At 40.3% G+C, this 18,588-nt stretch overlaps 1 protein-coding gene across 1 annotated transcript; it reads right to left on the bottom strand.

Moving 5' to 3' along the window:
• Positions 1–8,968: 8,968 nt before the first annotated feature.
• Positions 8,969–10,489, bottom strand: LOC114071888 (D(1)-like dopamine receptor). Its single transcript, XM_027909774.1, has one exon. It carries the CDS (start codon positions 10,483–10,485, stop codon positions 9,115–9,117), a length of 1,371 nt encoding a protein of 456 aa, XP_027765575.1. The 5' UTR covers positions 10,486–10,489; the 3' UTR covers positions 8,969–9,114.
• Between the last annotated feature and the right edge of the window lie 8,099 nt (positions 10,490–18,588).

The raw sequence follows: 18,588 nt of genomic DNA, 5'->3' as shown, positions 1-18,588 counted from the left end.
ACCATCATGGACTGAATGGAACTAGCATTAGTTCCATCCTCCTGAGTGTACTTTGCCCTTTTCTTCAATTCCTCCCTATCCAACATAGTCAGATATGTGTCTTGTCTTCTGTTAGCAGATTACAGTAGCTTTTCCTCTTTCTACATCCTGGTCTCTCTGGGCCTAAAAAGCTCCAATAGAAATGGAAAATAGTTTTTTCGCACCCTTTTAGGAAGAGCACAGTGATGAGACCTTTAGAATTATCCAATCAGGTAGTAACAGAATCATAGAAAATGCCACAGTATCAGACAGGGAAGGAGCTGCTTGTAGTGTTTGGAGGATGCATGCTAGCATGGGACCAGGCAATATAGAGCAGTGGGATTGTATGCAGGCAGACTGAAATCTACAGAAAATCTATTTTGTGGATATTAGATTGCATGATGTTAGCTGCTCAGCCTAAAGGCTATCAAATGACTCCTTCTGCTCAAAACATCCAGTTCTTCCCAGTCAACCCCTTGGGGGTGCTGAAATTCTTTGTATTTTCCATGGTAACCTGTATCAGCAGACTGAACTTATAGAGTCTTTGTTCCTGGAGCAATATGCCATGAAGGGCTCTTCTCCTTTCTTACCATACATGATACCCTTGCCAAGAGTGATGGGTCTTCTGCCCCTAAAATCCTACAGCATAAATCAGAATTTCATACTAATGAGGAAAACTGCCTGTTTTGTTGAAAACACAGCATAATCAAGGCTCAGAGACAGCAATGAGCATTTCTTGAAAGGAAATCATGATTTTTCTAAGTAATACAGAAACAGTAGTGTCAATACTCAGTGATATTAAATGGCATGAAAATTTTCCCCTGTACAGCGTACTGTTCTACCCAAGGGGTATTTCTTTTGTTTTGGTGGGTGTTTTGTTTGTTTCGGGTTTTGTCTAGTGGTTTGGTGGGGTTTTTGTTTGGTTGGTTTGGTTTGGTTTTGGAATGACTCTCATGACTGAACTGCAGGATAAGGCATGTTATAGCAATACTTCAGGAGAAAATATATATTTGGAAGCGTATGACTTGAGGCATTGTTTGAGCTCAGCTTGAACCACCCCAAAATTACACATTTCAGCTTTATAAAGTAAGACATACTGAACAACAGTTGAAGCTCAACAAAGCATTTACAATTCAAATTTTGTGCCTGTCTGGCTTGCCTGTCACTGAAAGTTAGGCTTAGATTCACAAAGGGGATTGTTCAGAAGCGAAATAAAATGTTATTTCCATAAAAAAACCAAATAAACATAGTGCATATTTAGATAAGTAACTATTGTGCATTATCTGAAACCAAAAGTGATGGTAGTAGTGAGTGCAGTGACCTATGCTGCAAATAAAATCAGTTTGAATTCTCAGGTATCAGCACAGCATAAAAGGCATTGTGTTTTTTCTCGATTCCCTTGTCCCTGGACTAGACCCAGCTGTGCTAAGGTGGTGCCTCTGAGGATCATCCCAGCAATTTTTTACCATGGTTCAAGGAAATGGCTTCCTCTACAAATACCTTTAAAGCTACTGTATACTTCTTCAGTACCATAAGCTGATGGCAGTACAGTGAAAATCTACGCTCTTTTTCAAAGAAGTCTGCAGTGAACTGCAGTGTCCCCCAAGCCCCATTGTTTCCAGTAATATCTGTTCTATGTTATTTGTGATGGTAACAGATGTATGAGGGGTTTTTAAGCTCTTGAGGAGCTTTAAACTAAGTCTGGCAGCACACCAAGGAGGTATTGGTCTGGTGCTATTGTAATTCATGGCTTGGATGCACTGGTACTGCAGCATTAATTACCACTATCAATTAATTTATTGTGACAGTGTATTTTGGCAGCACTAATGTACTGCTATGGTCCAAAATATAAGAGGTAATATCTAATTACCAGTTTGACCTCTTGAAACTCAGCTCCTTTATGTATTTCTCTTCTTCTGTTAACAACTATGCACCAGGAACATTTGTCGTGATGTTGTCTCTGACTGTATTACTGGCTTAGGCGTTAATACTCCATGCTCTGCCGTATTTTATGCATTCATTTATTTAAACTACTGTGAAAAATTGATAGATCTTATTACTTTGATTATATTTTTTCTTTAATTTCCTGAAATCTAAATGGTAAGGCTAGAGAAACTTGTCAGACTCACCATTGAACAAAAGAGCAAATCCAGCTCTGGATACATAGTAAAGATCATTACCTCTTGTCAGGCTTTTAGTACCATCTCTAACTGTTACCAAAGCTATAGCTTTGTTACCAACAGCAAAAAATTGGAACCAGTTTGCACACTGGCTCATTTATTCACTGTCTGTTGCTGTCCTGAATTACTGGCTTTTTTCCCCCCTGTCAGCTAGTCAGTCTAGTGAGCTTTTCCTCTCGTCCTAGAGTGGGTATCTTCACTTGATCCAGTAAATCTCTCTAGACATGTTTGACTGTTTGGCCTAGATTTCCCCTGATTGTAATAGAAGCTCAGACAACTTGTTCACGTGTTTCATGTAAAGGCATCACAGGATTTGAACCCATGAAATAGTGTGTATAAACACCATTCAGCCAGCTCAGATTTAAATATGAAAAGAGTAAAATGAAATTATGTGTTGTTGGAGGGTGGGTGCAAAGATGAATTTAATTAGTTAAAAATATATTAAAATGTTGAACTACAGAAAGCTCTATGAAAACGTTCTTTAAAGAAAAAGGGGAACCTAGCAACGGTTTCTGCAGATTTTACAAATGGAAATTACTTCTCACTACCTAAACTAAACTAAAACTGTCTCAAGACAAAATTCTGCTTCTCTACCTGATGAAGATAAACCTACATTTTCCCTAGCATTTTCATTTTATGCTATGTACATGTAAAAAACTCTAGGTACATGTCCACACATGGTTTATTGCTGTCAGTAGTTCCACTGATAGGCAATTTCGTGTAGCTTGTTACCTTGGAAAAATGTGAAATGGAATCATAAGCCCTGGGTTTTCTAAAATGTCTTGAATGATTAGACACAGGTAGGGACTGGGGAGGAATGTACCAAGCCCAGATCAGGACTATCAAAAGTTTTTTCAAGCCAAATAGGCTAGAAAATAAAATCTTTGATTTTTTTTGCCTTTCTTTGGTGTAAATGCAAATTTGTTCTTAAGAAAATTAGAAATCTGAGGAATAAATCATACCCAGGGAGTGCATCCTGCTCTATGTCTCTTTACATTTAGAAGGGCAAGAGGTTTCAAGAAAGTGAGTTAAATGATTACAATGAGATAAACTTAAGTGGAGGGAGCCTGTAACCATGGTGATGAAACCACTTCAGTATTTCAGAGTCCAGGGGGATTGGACTGACAGTGCTTAACGTCCAGAAAGCCACTTTAACCTCCCAAGCTAAGGGGAAAAGACAGCTTATGAAGAACAGAGAATTTTTTACAAAAGAATTTTTACTGATATTCAGCTGATTGAAATGTGCTTAATATGGTGTGCGTAGGTGTATCATCTGAAATCCAACACAAGAGGCATGATTTTGGCAAAAGCAAACCAACAGATGCTTCTGACAACCAAGTTGTGTAGCAGGTTTCTCTCTTTGCTACCTAGGTCACTTGTTTTTCAGTGAAAGCTTAACTGAAATGTTAAGGCACCAGTTAAGTATCAGAGGCATAAGAAAAAAAATGAGGTATGATCATACCTCATACACACGATTGAGGTATGATCTTGTTTTGCTTTACATTGGTATTTCCACTGCATTCAGAATTTATTAAAGTTGCACATATCTATTACCATGTGGATGAGGGTGGTTTTTTGGTTGGGTTTTGTTTTGGTTTGGTTTGGTTATTTTGTTTTGTTTCATTGTTTTGGTGCTTTTTTACTTTATCATAAAAACTATATGTAACAGTAGATCAGAACTACTTAATTAGTTTTCAATTTGTACATATTTTTGTATGTAGTTTCTAAGGACACAGTGTTATTTAGTTTATATTCCACTCAGCCAAACAAACTGCAGCAATTTAGCAATACATAAAGGGAGGAGGGAAGACTAACTTTGGAAAAAGATTATTTCCTCTGATGCCTTGGAAATATACTTTGCAATATAAAAGGACTAATACCCCTCTGCAATATCTACGTGTCTGTGTGCATTTGTGAAGGAGAAAGAAGACAGAGAAGGTGAAAAATTTTCTCTGCAGGTAGAATATGTGGATAGATTTCCAATATAAGAAGAGGGGAAAACTGGGAGGAAAATCTAGTCTTGTTAGGTTTTGCTTATTAGGATTTTGCTAATAGAGAGTTTCTTTAAGAACGTATTTTTCTGTTGTGGTGGTTTGAACTGCAGAATTGCCCTAAGGTTTTGTATTTTCTTATGACAAGTCACACATGCTTTTTCAGTCCCTTCTCATTCCTGGAACTGATATGTGTAGAAGCAGTGTTGTAGCTGTAACAAGCTTCCTGTTCAAGTCAGTGCTGATCTCTGAAATTGTGTGTCTGAGGCAAAATAAAGCCCTACATAAATAACATGACAGGCAATAAACAGCAGAACACAAAAATCTAAGCATAAGGTCAGGAATGCATGTGTGTTGCAGTTAATATTTTTAAAATATCACTTAGGAAACAAGGTGAAGCTTTCCATCAATGTCGGTTTAGTACAACTCTGCTGTCCTACTATTGCCTCCTGCTACAGAGGTTCTGCATGTGACTGGCAGCACTACCTTTGTTTTCAGAAACTACACTCTCATGACCGATTACCAAAATGTCATCTAACACCTCTGCTGGCACCTCTGCCATACAGTGGTGTGTGATCAGCCTTGGTCTTTGAACAGGAAGGAGTTCTTATCCTTTCCCTGATGTGTTTCCAGCTGCAAACAGACCTGCCTTGAGGTTTGTTTTCTCTGCCTTGAAGAATGCTGTTTATGTTCTAGCCCACTTGTCTAAAAGATGTGCACATGTGCCTACCTGTCTCTGTTTATGCTTAACCTTGAAAACCAATCAAATATTTTTTAGCAACTTGACAGCAGGGAAAAGCTCTCAGCTGGACAAGCATCTCTACAGCTACTTAAGAAGGCTGCAGAGACAGTATCCCTATTTTTTGTGTGTGAAGGACTGCTTTGGCAGCTCAGCTACTTAAGCTTATAACTGACCACAAGAATTTTGTATTCATCTCAGTTGTGTAATAAAATAACACGACCTGTAGCTGGTTGAGAACTTCATAGACTGACAGAAGGAAAGGGGTTGGGAATTATTTGAACAGAGAAGGCATTTGGTGTACAGTGTAAAGCCCTGCCACTTGTACTTTGCTGAACTGAAGTGTATTTAGATTCAGAGGTTCGGGCACTGGCTAATGAGTGTGTTTAGACGAAGTGTGAGGTTACACTGTTTTGATACCAGGGCTATTTAGAAGCTATTTTTTAGATCACTATGATGTTAATGGTATTGTAAAGGTGGTACTATTAGACATCATTCATTTGACGAAAATCAGTTGGTTTATGGAATGCGTATGACACCACTTAGGCATTTATCTGTACTACTAGACTACAATATTTTTCACACAAACTCCTTATCGACATCTAGAGGGATTTTATTATGGAAACAGTAAACTAGGTATTCATTGTTTCACGACGGTTCAAAACAAAGTCTTCGACAAAGAAAACTCACCAACCAATGATGTAAATATGAAATAATTTTGTTTCTTTATTTCTGTTGAAGTAAACCTTGGCTTTTAAAATGATTTTAATATCTCTCATCATACTTGAACCTAACAATGCTAATTGAATCTTGTGTAATCTAACACAGCAGCTTGCCCTGTCATAAGGAAAAAAGTCAATTAGAAATCACAGTTAATAATTACAAAACAATTATTGGGGAAAACAAATCTTTCTCATTTACTATTAACAGAAGTGGGTGGTCTGTACTATGCTTAACATTCAAGAGCCTTCCCAGCCTAGGAAAATAAAAATACACACAGTATCAATATTTATGTGTTATTAAATCAGCAACAGCAGATGTAGTCCGAATGCCTATGTGGTGTAGCTTTCATATGAAGGACCTTCACTCATACACCATTTAAAATGTGAATAAAGAGTTTATAAGATGCAATTTCTGCAATTAATTGCAGCCTTGAAAATTACACTGTACTTACTACAATAGACTGTACAGCTGTAAACTATTGTAATGTGTGTATCATCTGCACATCAGTAATGACCATTATCAATTAGATACAATTATTTCCAGCAGCCCTTACAAAGAGTAACTTTAAATTGTCACTTTAAAAAAGCTTCAGTAAACACCAGCAGTTTTTCTTCAGGTACAGTCTGACCTATTAATGAATCTTAAACTATAGCCACAAGCACTGATACAAATGGCTTTTTCCATTCTTAATACAAATATAGTTTCATAAATCAAAGCTACCATGCATTTCTGATTGTTCTTAAGAGAAAATATATAATCAAAAATATCCATTGCTTAATTTCTGCTGCACACTCTACCCTACAGTGTTTTCATCATCACTTTGTATAGAAAGTCCAGCCTAATACCCAGGCAAGGCAGCCCCCATAGGCATGGCAAATCTTGTGAGAAGGTAAATCTTTCCCTCCCTTATGATAAAATGTCTTTTATCACTAATAATGAGACTGTACACATACTAGAAAAAAAATTTAAACATCTCCTGTAAATAATAACTATAATAACCATAATATATATAATATATAATAACTATAATTATAAATAATAATTATAAATAATAAATAATAACTGCTTGCCCATGAGATGGAAGATGTGGGGGGCAGGGACAGTTAACTCTCTGAGAGATGGAGCCAGCTGAAGCTCTTGCAACAGAAACAGAAGTGTAACAGGCAGTGGGGGAGTCACACTTCAGGAGAGTACCTTGCCAGGTGTGTCAGTATGGATGGATTTTAGTGTGGAGAGGGTTAGATGAGATGTCTCTTAGACCTTGAAAATATAATTTTGGGGTTTATTTTGAAGGAGATAAAAGACTCTGACATCCTTAAAATTTGCATTTCTGGTTTGTGTAAGAAGAAAGAAAGGTATCAAGAAAATCCTCTCACAAATTCATTGAACTTTTAACATCTGAATCCATGTACATATGATCACCAAGAATGTAATCTAAGGGAATCAGAACAAGAAATGTACCTCTTTTAAAGAAATACTGGGTTTATTGCTCTCCAGATGAGACACTGGAGATTCTGAATGATAGTTGGTAAATGCTAAGGAAAATGGGTAACTGCTAAGAGAAAGGAAATATACCAGTGGTATCTTAAAAGTTATCATCTGTACACTTTTTTGCCTTTGAGAAAATATCTAAGGATCGTTGCATGCAAAAAAAAAAAAAAAATCAAACATCTTAAGCTCAATGTTTCTGAAGAAGATATGTTGTCATAGTGAAGCAGGACTAGAAATTATCTAAAGAGACCATTACACCATGCCTCTGCCCCAAGACAAGATTAACAACGTCACTGTCATATCTGACAGATGTTTACAATGTCATCTTAAAGACTTTTACTGACAGAGATGCCATAAACTACCTAGGTCTTCTACTCCAGTGCTTAATTATCCTTATTCTTAGGAAGTCTTTCTAAAGTCTTGTCTTGGTCTTTCTTACAGTTAAGCCTATTACCTCCTGTCCTGACATAGATGGCTGTGAAGAACAGATTGCAGTCACACCCAGCTATTCCTTAAGGACACATTCTGGAAGAGAGCAGGGTAGCAAAAGCACATTTTCCCATAAGAATGAATGATGGGGGAAATGCATACAGGGACTTAAGAATTACACATAGTTTAAAATCACAGGGAGCAGGAGCAGAATCACTGGGAGGAGAGTCTGTCTTTTCTGCTGCTGTCTTTTCAGCATGGATCGCTGTTCTGAAAGATATCAGCTATGCCATCTGTGAGACTGAATGTCCAAGAAAACTCTTACAGTGTAAGCACTCTTGATGTCTCTTTCTGGACAGTTGCATCTTCATAATCTTCCTTAGACAAATCAAGGTCAGTCAATCATAGGTGAGGAACGGAAGAAATGGGGAAATGATGGTGGTTAGCGGAGCACAGTGTTAAATGGACAGCAGCAGAACTCTTAAGTAGTGGACAGAGAAGCAGAGGATAGTGAGGTGCCAGTGTATTTTCTTACTGTCTGCTGAACCCTTTTACACAGACAGAAATGACCATAAATTTCCCCCAGTATTTTCTCTCCTGCAAGCCATCCAACACCCATTTGCTCTGCCTTTTATTGCTCTTCATAACTGCAAGTAGTTAAATGGGTTCAGAGAGATGACCTGGTCACTTTTTATTTTGTGGGCCAGCTTGCTGTCTGGAAGGATTGGCTGCCTGATGTAGTAGGACAAAGGAAGACTTGCAGCTGCATCAGCTGATAGCAGTTTAAATCTTTCTGGAGTTGTAGGGTTAGTTCTCAAACACCATGCTTACATAGCTTCAGTCTAACACAATAATATGTTTCTAACATTTGAGGATGAGAAATCCCCTAGCTCAATTTCATTAAGACTGGATGCCAGAGTTAGACACCTGACACTGCGTAGGGTGTCCTACATAAAAGCGTTTTAATTTTCCAGGGTTTTGTGCAGTCTTTTGACTCAACATCAGATAGCAATGTTTTAACAGAGCAATTTTTATTTAAGAACCTAAACACAGATTCAGATCTGTGAATCCAGATACATGGCTTTGAAATAATCACAGAAGTAAAACCACAAACCTTTAAGACCAGGTTTATGAACATGTTTGAAACCATGAGGGGGGAAAAAGGTTTTAGCAGTGAAGATAAACCTGAAATTAACTTAAGCTTGTATTATAGAGTCTCAAACTATGAGCTATTTTCATTTTTAAATAATTATCTCACTATTCTTAATAAATACCTAAAGTTTGATTGAAGAGTGAGGGTGAACAAATGCATGCGAGATATCTACTGTCTGTGAGAGTAAAGGGTGATGGTGGCCATGGGAAGAAGTTAATATGTGTCTGCTATATGCCTCTGGAATGGACTGCAAATGCCCATCACCTCTCTGTGGGTTTTTTCCATCCCTCTGGAATGGGACTTTTTTTGCTGGGGCACAGGTGTAGCTTACATGGAGGCAGAGTGAACTTTCTCTGTGGAGTGGTTGTGTGTGTGAAAGCGTGCAGTCACTTATCCCTCTGAAACAAGGCAAGGGGGTCCCTCACACTGACCAAGTCCTGTACAGGGGGCAACAGTTTCCAGGGACAGCTCTGTCTTACAATCCAATTGCAAAACAGCTGGCACCTGACAATTCTTGGGGCTGCTCCCAGGGGCAGCCTGTGTCGGGGAAGCCACGAGTCTCTTCTCCACAGTCATCTCACTGCTGTCCTCTCCCTGAAGGCTTATGGCATGGGGAATGGGCTGCACCCAGGCGGTGACAGCAGCAGGAGGTACTGACAAGGAGGCAGCTCCTTCCTTCTGGTAGGTGGTGTCATGATGATAGGAAACCAGCTCATTGCTGAAGTTGACCCTCTCCACAGTGGATTTGGGTGTGCCACAGCAGAAGCACCAGCAACCCAAGAGGTTTCTGAAAGCCCTCCTGAAGTCTGCATTGAAAGCATAGATTACTGGATTCAATGAAGAGTTGGCCCAGCCAAACCACACGAAGATGTTGAAGGTGGTTTGGCTAACACAGGGTGACTGTCCTTCATGGCCTTTCTCTGGCAGGGGCTGACAGAAAGGCAACAGACAGTTGAGCAGGAAGAAGGGCAGCCAGCAGCAAACAAAAACTCCCATTATGATAGAGAGAGTCTGCAGCACCTTGGTCTCCTTGTGCAAGGAATTCCGCAAAGAGGAGGTGGGTTCCTTGCCGTGAGCTGGCCACTGCTCCCCTGCCTTCTCAAGGGTGGAGATACGGCGGATCTGGGCCTGGGCAATTCGATAGATCCTGGTATAGGTGATGATCATTATGGCCACGGGGATGTAGAAGCTGATAAGGGAGGAGGTGATGGCGTAAGTACGGTTCAATCTGACATCGCATCGGGGTGTCCCAGACAGCCAGGAACCTGGATATCCCCTGTCTTTGGCTTTATGCCAGTGCAGCTGCACTGGGATGAAGGAGATGAGGATGGAGAGGGCCCAGGCCGTGGCTATCATGGCACAGGCAAGGCGTTGCGTCATCTTGCGCTCATAGCGAAAGGGGCTGGCGATGGCCCAGTACCGGTCCAGGCTGATGATGCAGAGGTGGAGGATGGAGGCGGTGGAGCACATTATATCGAAAGCCACCCAGGTGTCACAAAAGCGGCTGCCGAAGAGCCAGGAGCCTCCAGCCACCTCAGTGACCGCCTTCCAGGGCATCACCAGGAGGGCTACGCAGAGGTCCGAGATGGCCAGTGACAGCACGAACCAGTTGGTGACCTTGGCACGCAGGTGGCGGAAGTGCAGGACAGCCAGGCACACCAGCGCATTGCCCACCAGCGTGCTCAGCACCAGGGTGCCCAGCAGGCATCCGGTGAGGGCCCGCAGCACCCGGGGGCTGTCCCCCACCCCCGAGCCCCCCATCAGGGGCACTTCCTCGGCCGCCCCTTCTCCACCTGCGAGGCAGCACTGGCGCCGCTACCCTGGAGGAAGGGCCGACCCTGCTGCCCCGGGACCCCCGGCTGCTCTTGCGAGCGGGACGCCGCCCGAGGGACCGGCTGTGGGAGCGGCCGCCAGCGGGGGCATCTCTGCCCGCAGCCCCCGCCCGGCTCAGTGACCCCCGCGGCGGGCCGTGCTATCCCGGGGGTACTCACCGCTCCGGCTCCCGAGGGAGGGAGGGAAGGGCTGTCCCGCGGCGGGACTGGGCGGTGGCGGCCCCTCGACGGCGGAGCAGAGCGGGGCCACCGGGGACCGCAGCGCCAGGACGGAGCAGCGGCAGCTCCGAGTGCCGCCCGCGGGAGGGATGCGGCCCCCGCGCCGCCGGAGGGAGCGGGGCGCCGACCGGGAATGAGAGGGAAGGTCCCTGGGATCGAGCGCCCTTCCGAACGGCAGGGAGGGAGATTTCCCCACAGAATCGTCCTGGGAAGAGCCTTTTTCCAGTCCTCAGTGTGTACTTGCCGAAATGTCAGGGGCGAGGGAGGACCTGGCGCTTTCTAAGGGTCTCGTTCTTTTGGAGACCACGATGACATTTCAGGTTTGTTAAAAAAGAGGATAGCACTTTGCGTCGGATTATGCACATTGAAAATGCCATTCAGGTATCAGAACCTGTGTTTTCAGCAAAACAGCACTGCGCTATTTATTTTTTGAGTCGAAATATTATGTAAAGAAACCAAAAGCACAGAAACCTAAGATCAGTTTGAATCTGCATTTTGTCAGAAAGTTCTTCATGCATTTCCTCAGATAGGGTACCCAAAAGCTGCCTCTTTTTTCAGCCAAAGGTGTTTTCTGATGTATTTTAACAGATCTTTCATTTGCTGTTATGATAACATGCACATTGTCGTATAAACGTCTTTCATATATTTACATCCTGCTTTCAATAAAGTACCCTGGTGCAAATAGAGTATAATACTTTATTTTAAAAGAATTTATATGGTAATGCTGTCATGAGAAAAAGAAAAAAGAGATTGGGGTGTGAATAGAAAATATCAATAAGTGTAATTAATTAACATGGGAAATCAGTATTTATTTTTAAATGAACTATTTTTTTTTATTTTCTCTTTGTCTCCTAATTAAAATTACTCCAGTCACTAGTGCCAATACAAATAATTTTCAAGCCAGTAAGTATCTGATTTCCATTTACTATTCTGATATTCTTGGTAATTAGAATACAGAGTGGAAATTTTTTGAACAAATTTTGAACAGCAAAGCTGGCAGCCTTGCCTGTAAAAAATCAGCATATTTAAGCTAAACTAGCTGGATGGTACCAATTACAACAGATTGTTAACATTTGGTTCGTGTTTTTAAGATCCTAATTTCTTTGTGCCTTTGAGACCACAGCCTCCAGAATGCAGCCCACTGTTTTATTCCTGCTATGACACGGAAAATTGGAATACATTTCTAGTTAATGTGTTTCTAAGATGAACTCGTAATTCAAACAACTGATCTAGAATCTTCTCTAATGAAATATGTACTTTGTTTAAACAGCAGTGGCTGTAAAAATAACACAGGCTCCAAGATAAGAGCCAACTCCACATGTTGTCTTATTTGGAACCAACCGTAGTTCTACGTACATGAATTTTGCCAACATCTGCAAACCACAATAGGTCTCTGATGTTCATTCCAATACACTAAGCCTTGGTTTGTAAGAATTATCTACATACTTGCTAATTTGACTCAAAACATTTACTTTTATTTAACAACCAATGTAATGACCTGAAGGACAGAATATATTTGTGAAGGATTTTAAATGGGACAGTAGATGGACCTAAGGCGTTACAGCATTGGAAAGGAAAGAGCAGTGCTTTTGCATATTCAGCAGATAGTAGTGCTGCAGGGCTCTGGGGTGGAAGGTAGTGAGCATCATCCATATTAAAACAACTCTTTGCAGTGTCTCTGTGTATCTCCAGGTCCCAGGATTTCATTATGCTCTACTTATATCTCTGGCTCCTCTTTAGTATGCACTGTAAGGGAAAATGTATGTATTGATGCTATCTTGTGCCCATGTCTGCGAGTGCCCTACCTTAAAATTGTGTCTGTTGGTTAAAGTAAAATCTCACTGAGAAGTAGATAGCTTAAGAAATTAATTTCTTATAGTTGTAATTAAAGTAGGCATCTGGGTAGAAGCCAGAACCTCTACTAATAACCTCACTGATAGAAAGGTTGCAGTATAGACTCAACCCTTACTAAACACAAGAGAATCTGCACAGAGGGAGACATTATGAAGGCTCTTACCACAAAGAAAACATCAACAGACACATTCTTCTTAGATACCAGAGGATCCAAGTGGAAAATGCAAATTCTGAGGAAACTATAGAGTGAGTCAGTGGCAAAGACAGGAATAGAAGCATTGCCCTGCTTTTATTCCTATATTGGGCATGATGGAGTGAAGTGTAAGCTTTTAGGAGAGGAAGAAAAGACAAACACAGGGGAAAACACAACACTGTGTGAAAATTAGTGTATGCAGTAAGTAGAAAATGTTGTAAACTTTAAGTGCTGTAGCTATTTCTTAAATTTATCTTGGGATAGAGCAGTAAGGTTCTGAGCAAAATAATGGAAGAAAATTCTGACGGAATGGATAAAACAGTCTCTTTTGACTCAAGAAAATTTGCAAGCTTGTTCTATCTGTGAAAAAAATGAACTTGTCCAAAGAATATACATAAAACATATTGCAATGCATGTAATGCCTTGATACTGTATGGGTTTTTTTAAATGCAGTCACTTGTATTTAAAATCTCTCTCTCCAAGAAGAGAAAAAAGAGATTTATATAAGAAACCAAAATCAGTTTTCTTCTCCCTTCCCTTTCCTTTTCCTTGTCTTACTTCTCCCTTGTGAAGTTATCTCATCCTTGACTAAGCATTCACATGTTTCTAGCACATATTACAATCAAGAGGAGATCTGATTCACAAATTAAAATTAAGCCTTTAGTGGTTTACTATGATTACATTTGGAGCTCATGCCTTCATCTAGGTCTCTGGTGTGCTGGCTGGACAACTGAAGCAGTTTAAAACTCAGTGCTCAGCAGAATGTGATATTTCAACCCAAGCATGAAGGAGCCTCCTGGAAGGGCACTGCAGTTCTCAAGTCCTGTGAATGAACCTCCAGCAGGTCAAGAACAGGGTCTGCTCTGCACCTCTGGGCTGTGTGCAGGCCAAGGCCAGGTCTTGCTGATGTTACATGATCTCATAAAGACTGAAGATGGCAGCCACATTTGTCTGGTGCCAATCACTGCTGCTTTGTCAAATGAATGCAATACCAACAGTGATTACATAAATAGTTAATATAATTTTGAGATCTTGTCCGATTTGGGGAGGATTATTAAAATCAACTTCATGAAGTGGTGTCAGTTTTTCTTATGTGATCACACTGTGTAAAGATGTACTGAGGTACTGGTAAAATGAGGTTCTGGATTAGCTGTCTTCCTTGTGGTCTGAAAAAACACTGATAGTATGTGAATTATGTTAAACTGGGTTTTGTGGTTAGCTTTACAGGGTTTTTACAGTCCCTTTAGGGACTGGTTTTAAAGTCTTGGAAGAAAATGCCATTGAAAGCATTGTTACATTTGAAACCAGAATGATTATCTGTCTATCCATCTATTCATCTCTGCATAGGCAAAGAGTCTCTCTGATTTTATATGTATAGGTGTGTGTGTACACATACACTCTTGGCTTTATGTATTATATTCATGCTTTCAAGGCCACATGAGTTTTGTGAACTTGATCATATATTGAGACTGCTAAACTATTTGTATAGTTAATCCAGCATTTACTGTTGAAAACAAATGAGTTTTGATTACAGAAATATGAATTAGCTGTATAAGTGAACTTGAAGTTTATGAATAATTGTTTCAGAAACTGTGTAGAGAAGTTGAAGAAAGAGTAACTAAATCAACAGCTAAGTATCAAGAGGATGTTTAGTCTGCTCAGACTTAAAAGAAATAATTTAAATTTGTGTCATCCAATACAGAGTCCACTGTAGCTCTTCACATATTTTGAAGTTTATGTGTTTCTTTCCGAGATATCACTATGAGTTGTTTAGCAAATCAGCTCTTGAGTTTGAAATACCTTTAAAGTTAAGTAAGGAAGAATAAAAAATATGTAATATCTAACTAAATTACTTTTCTGGGAAAAGTGCCTGGCATCTCTCACAGATAGAAAGGCCAAAGATATCAAATTCATTTTTAGGAAATGCCCTCCAAGCTTCGCTCTATGATGGCTTACGAATACCTCTCTGTGGGGATCCTGTGGCACTTCCATATGATCTAATTTGGAGAGACCCTATTTGCAGTTGGGATTTCTTGTGTGAGTGCCTTAGGAGAACAATCACTACAGGTAAATGGCTTTTCACCAACACTTGTTGGTATCACAACACAATGGGTACTCAGCAGTGAAGATGCTACCTTTTGTGTGTCTGGAACAGTAAGCAGCTACATTGATTTCATTGAGAGAGAAAGGGAAGGTGCATTGTTTTGACCCTTTGGGTCTCACACAAAAGCTGCATGTTTTTACTAGCAGCTTAACCAGTTCATCTGTAAATATTTTCAGAGTTCTTGGGTATGCCACCTGGACATGATAACTCTTATGCTTTTAAAATTATAAGATTGCAGTGATTTATCTTGTAGATACTCTTCAGTTTCAGAGGATGCTTTCCTTTTATTACTGATAAGATCAGAACAAGAGTAGCTGTCATGTCCTCCAGTTTAGAATTGCAGTAGAGAAGATAACATTCCCCTTTGAAGTACTGCCTGAATCTTCTTTCATTATTCCCTATAACCTCTAGTGATACAGGAAATGCACAGAGCCATTTAGAGCCATACCATCCCTTCTGATTCCTCTCTTCTTCTTTGTCTGCTGCAGACTACTGTTTCTGAGGCTGTTTTCAGTATTTGCTTTTGGAGCTGGATCTCAGAATTCAAGAAGACTGCATTTTGGCTTAGCTTTGAGTAGATATCAATCATTTAGCCATCTTGGGGGATTTGGCAAATTGCTCTCTTTTGTCATGTTATTATTCCTTCTACTATTCCCCACAACTAGCATAAGCAAGACTCTTGGTTTTTCCCTTTTGGTGTTCTCTTATCAGCTCCCTCTGCTCAGTTCTAGCTCGCAGCTTCCAGCAAAGCAGCTCAGATGAGAGATCAGCACTGGCAATTTATCCCCTCTGGCCCACTGGTTTGGACCTTCCTGGGAGAATGCCAGTGACTGAACACTAGTATTTTTCACCTTCAAAGTGGGTACCCTTCCCAACTGAGGCAGGCATGAAATGCCCATTGTGACACTTAGGGACAGTCCAAAATCCAGAAGGTAAAACCAGGGGCTTTAGTGGCCAGGCAGCCCTGTGACAGTGCTCTTGACTCTTCTGATCCCGAGCACCATTCCCTTGCAGACACTGTGCACCTCTGCAAGGCAGAGCAGCACACATCTGGCTGCAGTAATGGTGGGGTTGAGATGGCTCCTAACACAGCCCAGCAGAAAGATGGTTTTAGTGCAGTCTTTGTTCCCTTCTGAGCTTTCGAGGTGCACTTTATTGAACAAAGCAATGTGTCCAGCTGCTTGGGTATTTTATGACAGTGGCTGCCATTTTCCAGGGTGGCAGGGCACAATAAAGAACTTTCTGATTTTACTATTTAAATGGAAATGCAAAATGCTTTGCATTGCTATAGTAATCAGTACCTACATTATTTTAACTAGTGTTTAATCTAGATTAAAGTAATAAAGATAATAATATTAATGATGTGAAAAGAAGTCTATTATAATAAGTGTGGACCATTTTAAAATGTTGCCTCTGTATACTTCGAGATAAAAGTGGCTTATTGACTCTTTTTGCATTTTAAAAACTAGCTTGAAAAGAAAGATTAAAAAATGCAATCCACCCCGTGTTTCCAATAGAGGGCACACACAGCACTCTGCAGAAAGTAAGAACAAATTTCAAAAATCTTTCAAACTGATGTGGCAGAACTATTGTCGGATAATACTCAGTGCTCAGCTCTCAGAATTAAGAAGTCCAATTTACTCTCTAATCAAAATTATTTTACTTTCAAGAATTTCAGACAGCCACAGCATTGCTTTTTGTTTTGTTTTGTGTTTGCTTATTTCAGAGATTTAGTGAAACAGGGCCTGTCAGCAAGCTGGAAAGATGTGGTACTTGATAGCCATAGATTTGGGACAGGTCCCTTTCCATCTTTCCTTTACTTTCCATCTATAGAAATAACTGCATGGAGAAGTGGAGACATGATGTATGATTGGCTCTTAAGAGTGAATCAGGATAAGTTATCCCACTGGAAATGAAAAGTGAGAAGTGTGCCACTGTTCCACAGTGCAGACATAGCCACCGTCTAATGGCTGCATTTACAGCCATTGTGATGCAGTGTTGGACAGGGACACCACAGTGATAAGCAGAGCATAAAAAACTGTATAGAATAACTCATCAACACAAGCTTTCAGCACTGTCTGGAAAATAGCTCAGGATATGTGTAGGATGCAACATTGCATAATTAGAGGGTGATATTTCTGAATAGTAAATATACGCCTCTTCTTTTTTTTTCCCCCTCTAATTTTCCTCATTCCCGCCTATCCACGCAAATGCTGATGAATGTTTTTACAAGCAGACAAACATTTCTTAGCAAATATACTTTGAAAATGGCCTTAATAAACAATATGCTTTAAAAGTTTCTCCCCTTTTGCACTGCCTGTGATTTAGCCCCAGTCCCACTGGCTGTGCCTGGCTGCAGCATTTCCCAAGGGACAGTCTGCCTGTTCAGTGCACCTTAAACACACAGCAGTAAAGTGAACCTTACCCTTTCCAACCACTCCCTGTTATTATTCCATTTGCCCAAGACAAGGGAGACCTGTTCTTCTCAGGATAAACTCTTATTTACTGTTATCTAGGACTTGGTTCAGCATTCACAGGCAATGCTTTATAAGCTGAGGTAGGCAATTCTTGCTTCCATCTATTTATTCCTGTATCTGCATCACCCAGCTTCATGTGCCATGAAACCAAGAGAACTGCTAGGACAGTAATGTAACTTGGCAAAAAAAGTCAAGCTATTTTTGGTTCATGGGGAAGGTCAATTCACACCAACATTGTCACTGAAAACTGTTCACTTGTTTGCTCTTATACTCCCTGAGACAATTTCTTCCACTTTCTGTGAAAGGTTTGAAAGCTTCTATGTTGGTCATACCACAAGCAAATAATTTATAATAAAATCCAATTAAAAGTTTTCATCTGCAAAATAGTCCTAAGCCAAATTCAGTTCTCACTGAATTCAGGAGGAAAGACTCTTTCAAGTTTCATTTATTTTTCTTAGTAGACTTCTCTTGCCACTGAATTTATCAGAAGGAATTTCAGAGGGCCCAGAACCTGATGCTCAGCCTTGGCAACATTTTATAGCCACATTGTATATTTATACATAACAACTGTAGGTCAAGTCAGATTTAAATTAGATCAACTAGATTATTCCTAAATATTTCATATGACATTATCTTATGAAGCAAAGAGAACATGTTTGGAGAATGCAAAGACAGGCTTCTGTTCTCATAGTCCTCAATGTGTATTACAATATTTTTCTTAAAGAAGGAAAATTCTTAATAATCCTTTTTTTTTCTCTTTTTTTTTTTTTCCCCTGCTTTTGCTTGATCAGCCATAGGAGTGATTTTATTAGTATTACTGACACAATAAGCAAACAGCACAAGACTGAGACAGGAATTTGCTCTAGTCACCATGGGGGAGGACTAACTAATCTTTATCAACAACATACTGATTTTAGAAAAGTAAACACTCTCATTGCGTGTTACAAGAAATGTTGGTAGGAAAAGTGCAAAGTAGAATCCCTGCACCTGAATGAGCTCCCACAAAAATATTTACTGCTGTAGGCTAAGACCTTGCTGATATCCTGTCTAAAAACCAGGAAGAGTTGAGGCTGAATATATGTGATGAAATAATTAAGGAAGAATTGCTCTTGGCCCTAAAAAAACCTCATGCAAACCCAAAAGGGGTAGGTGGAGAACAAGGGGCCAAAATATTCTCAGGAAAAG

Source organism: Empidonax traillii, unplaced genomic scaffold (genome assembly GCF_003031625.1).
Source record: "Empidonax traillii isolate 1590-97213 ecotype Southwest subspecies unplaced genomic scaffold, ASM303162v1 scaffold27:size3997909, whole genome shotgun sequence".
In the NCBI taxonomy this organism is placed as follows: domain Eukaryota; kingdom Metazoa; phylum Chordata; class Aves; order Passeriformes; family Tyrannidae; genus Empidonax; species Empidonax traillii.
The sequence above is the reverse complement of the archived record's forward strand: the minus strand, read 5'-3'. Positions and strand labels throughout refer to the sequence as shown.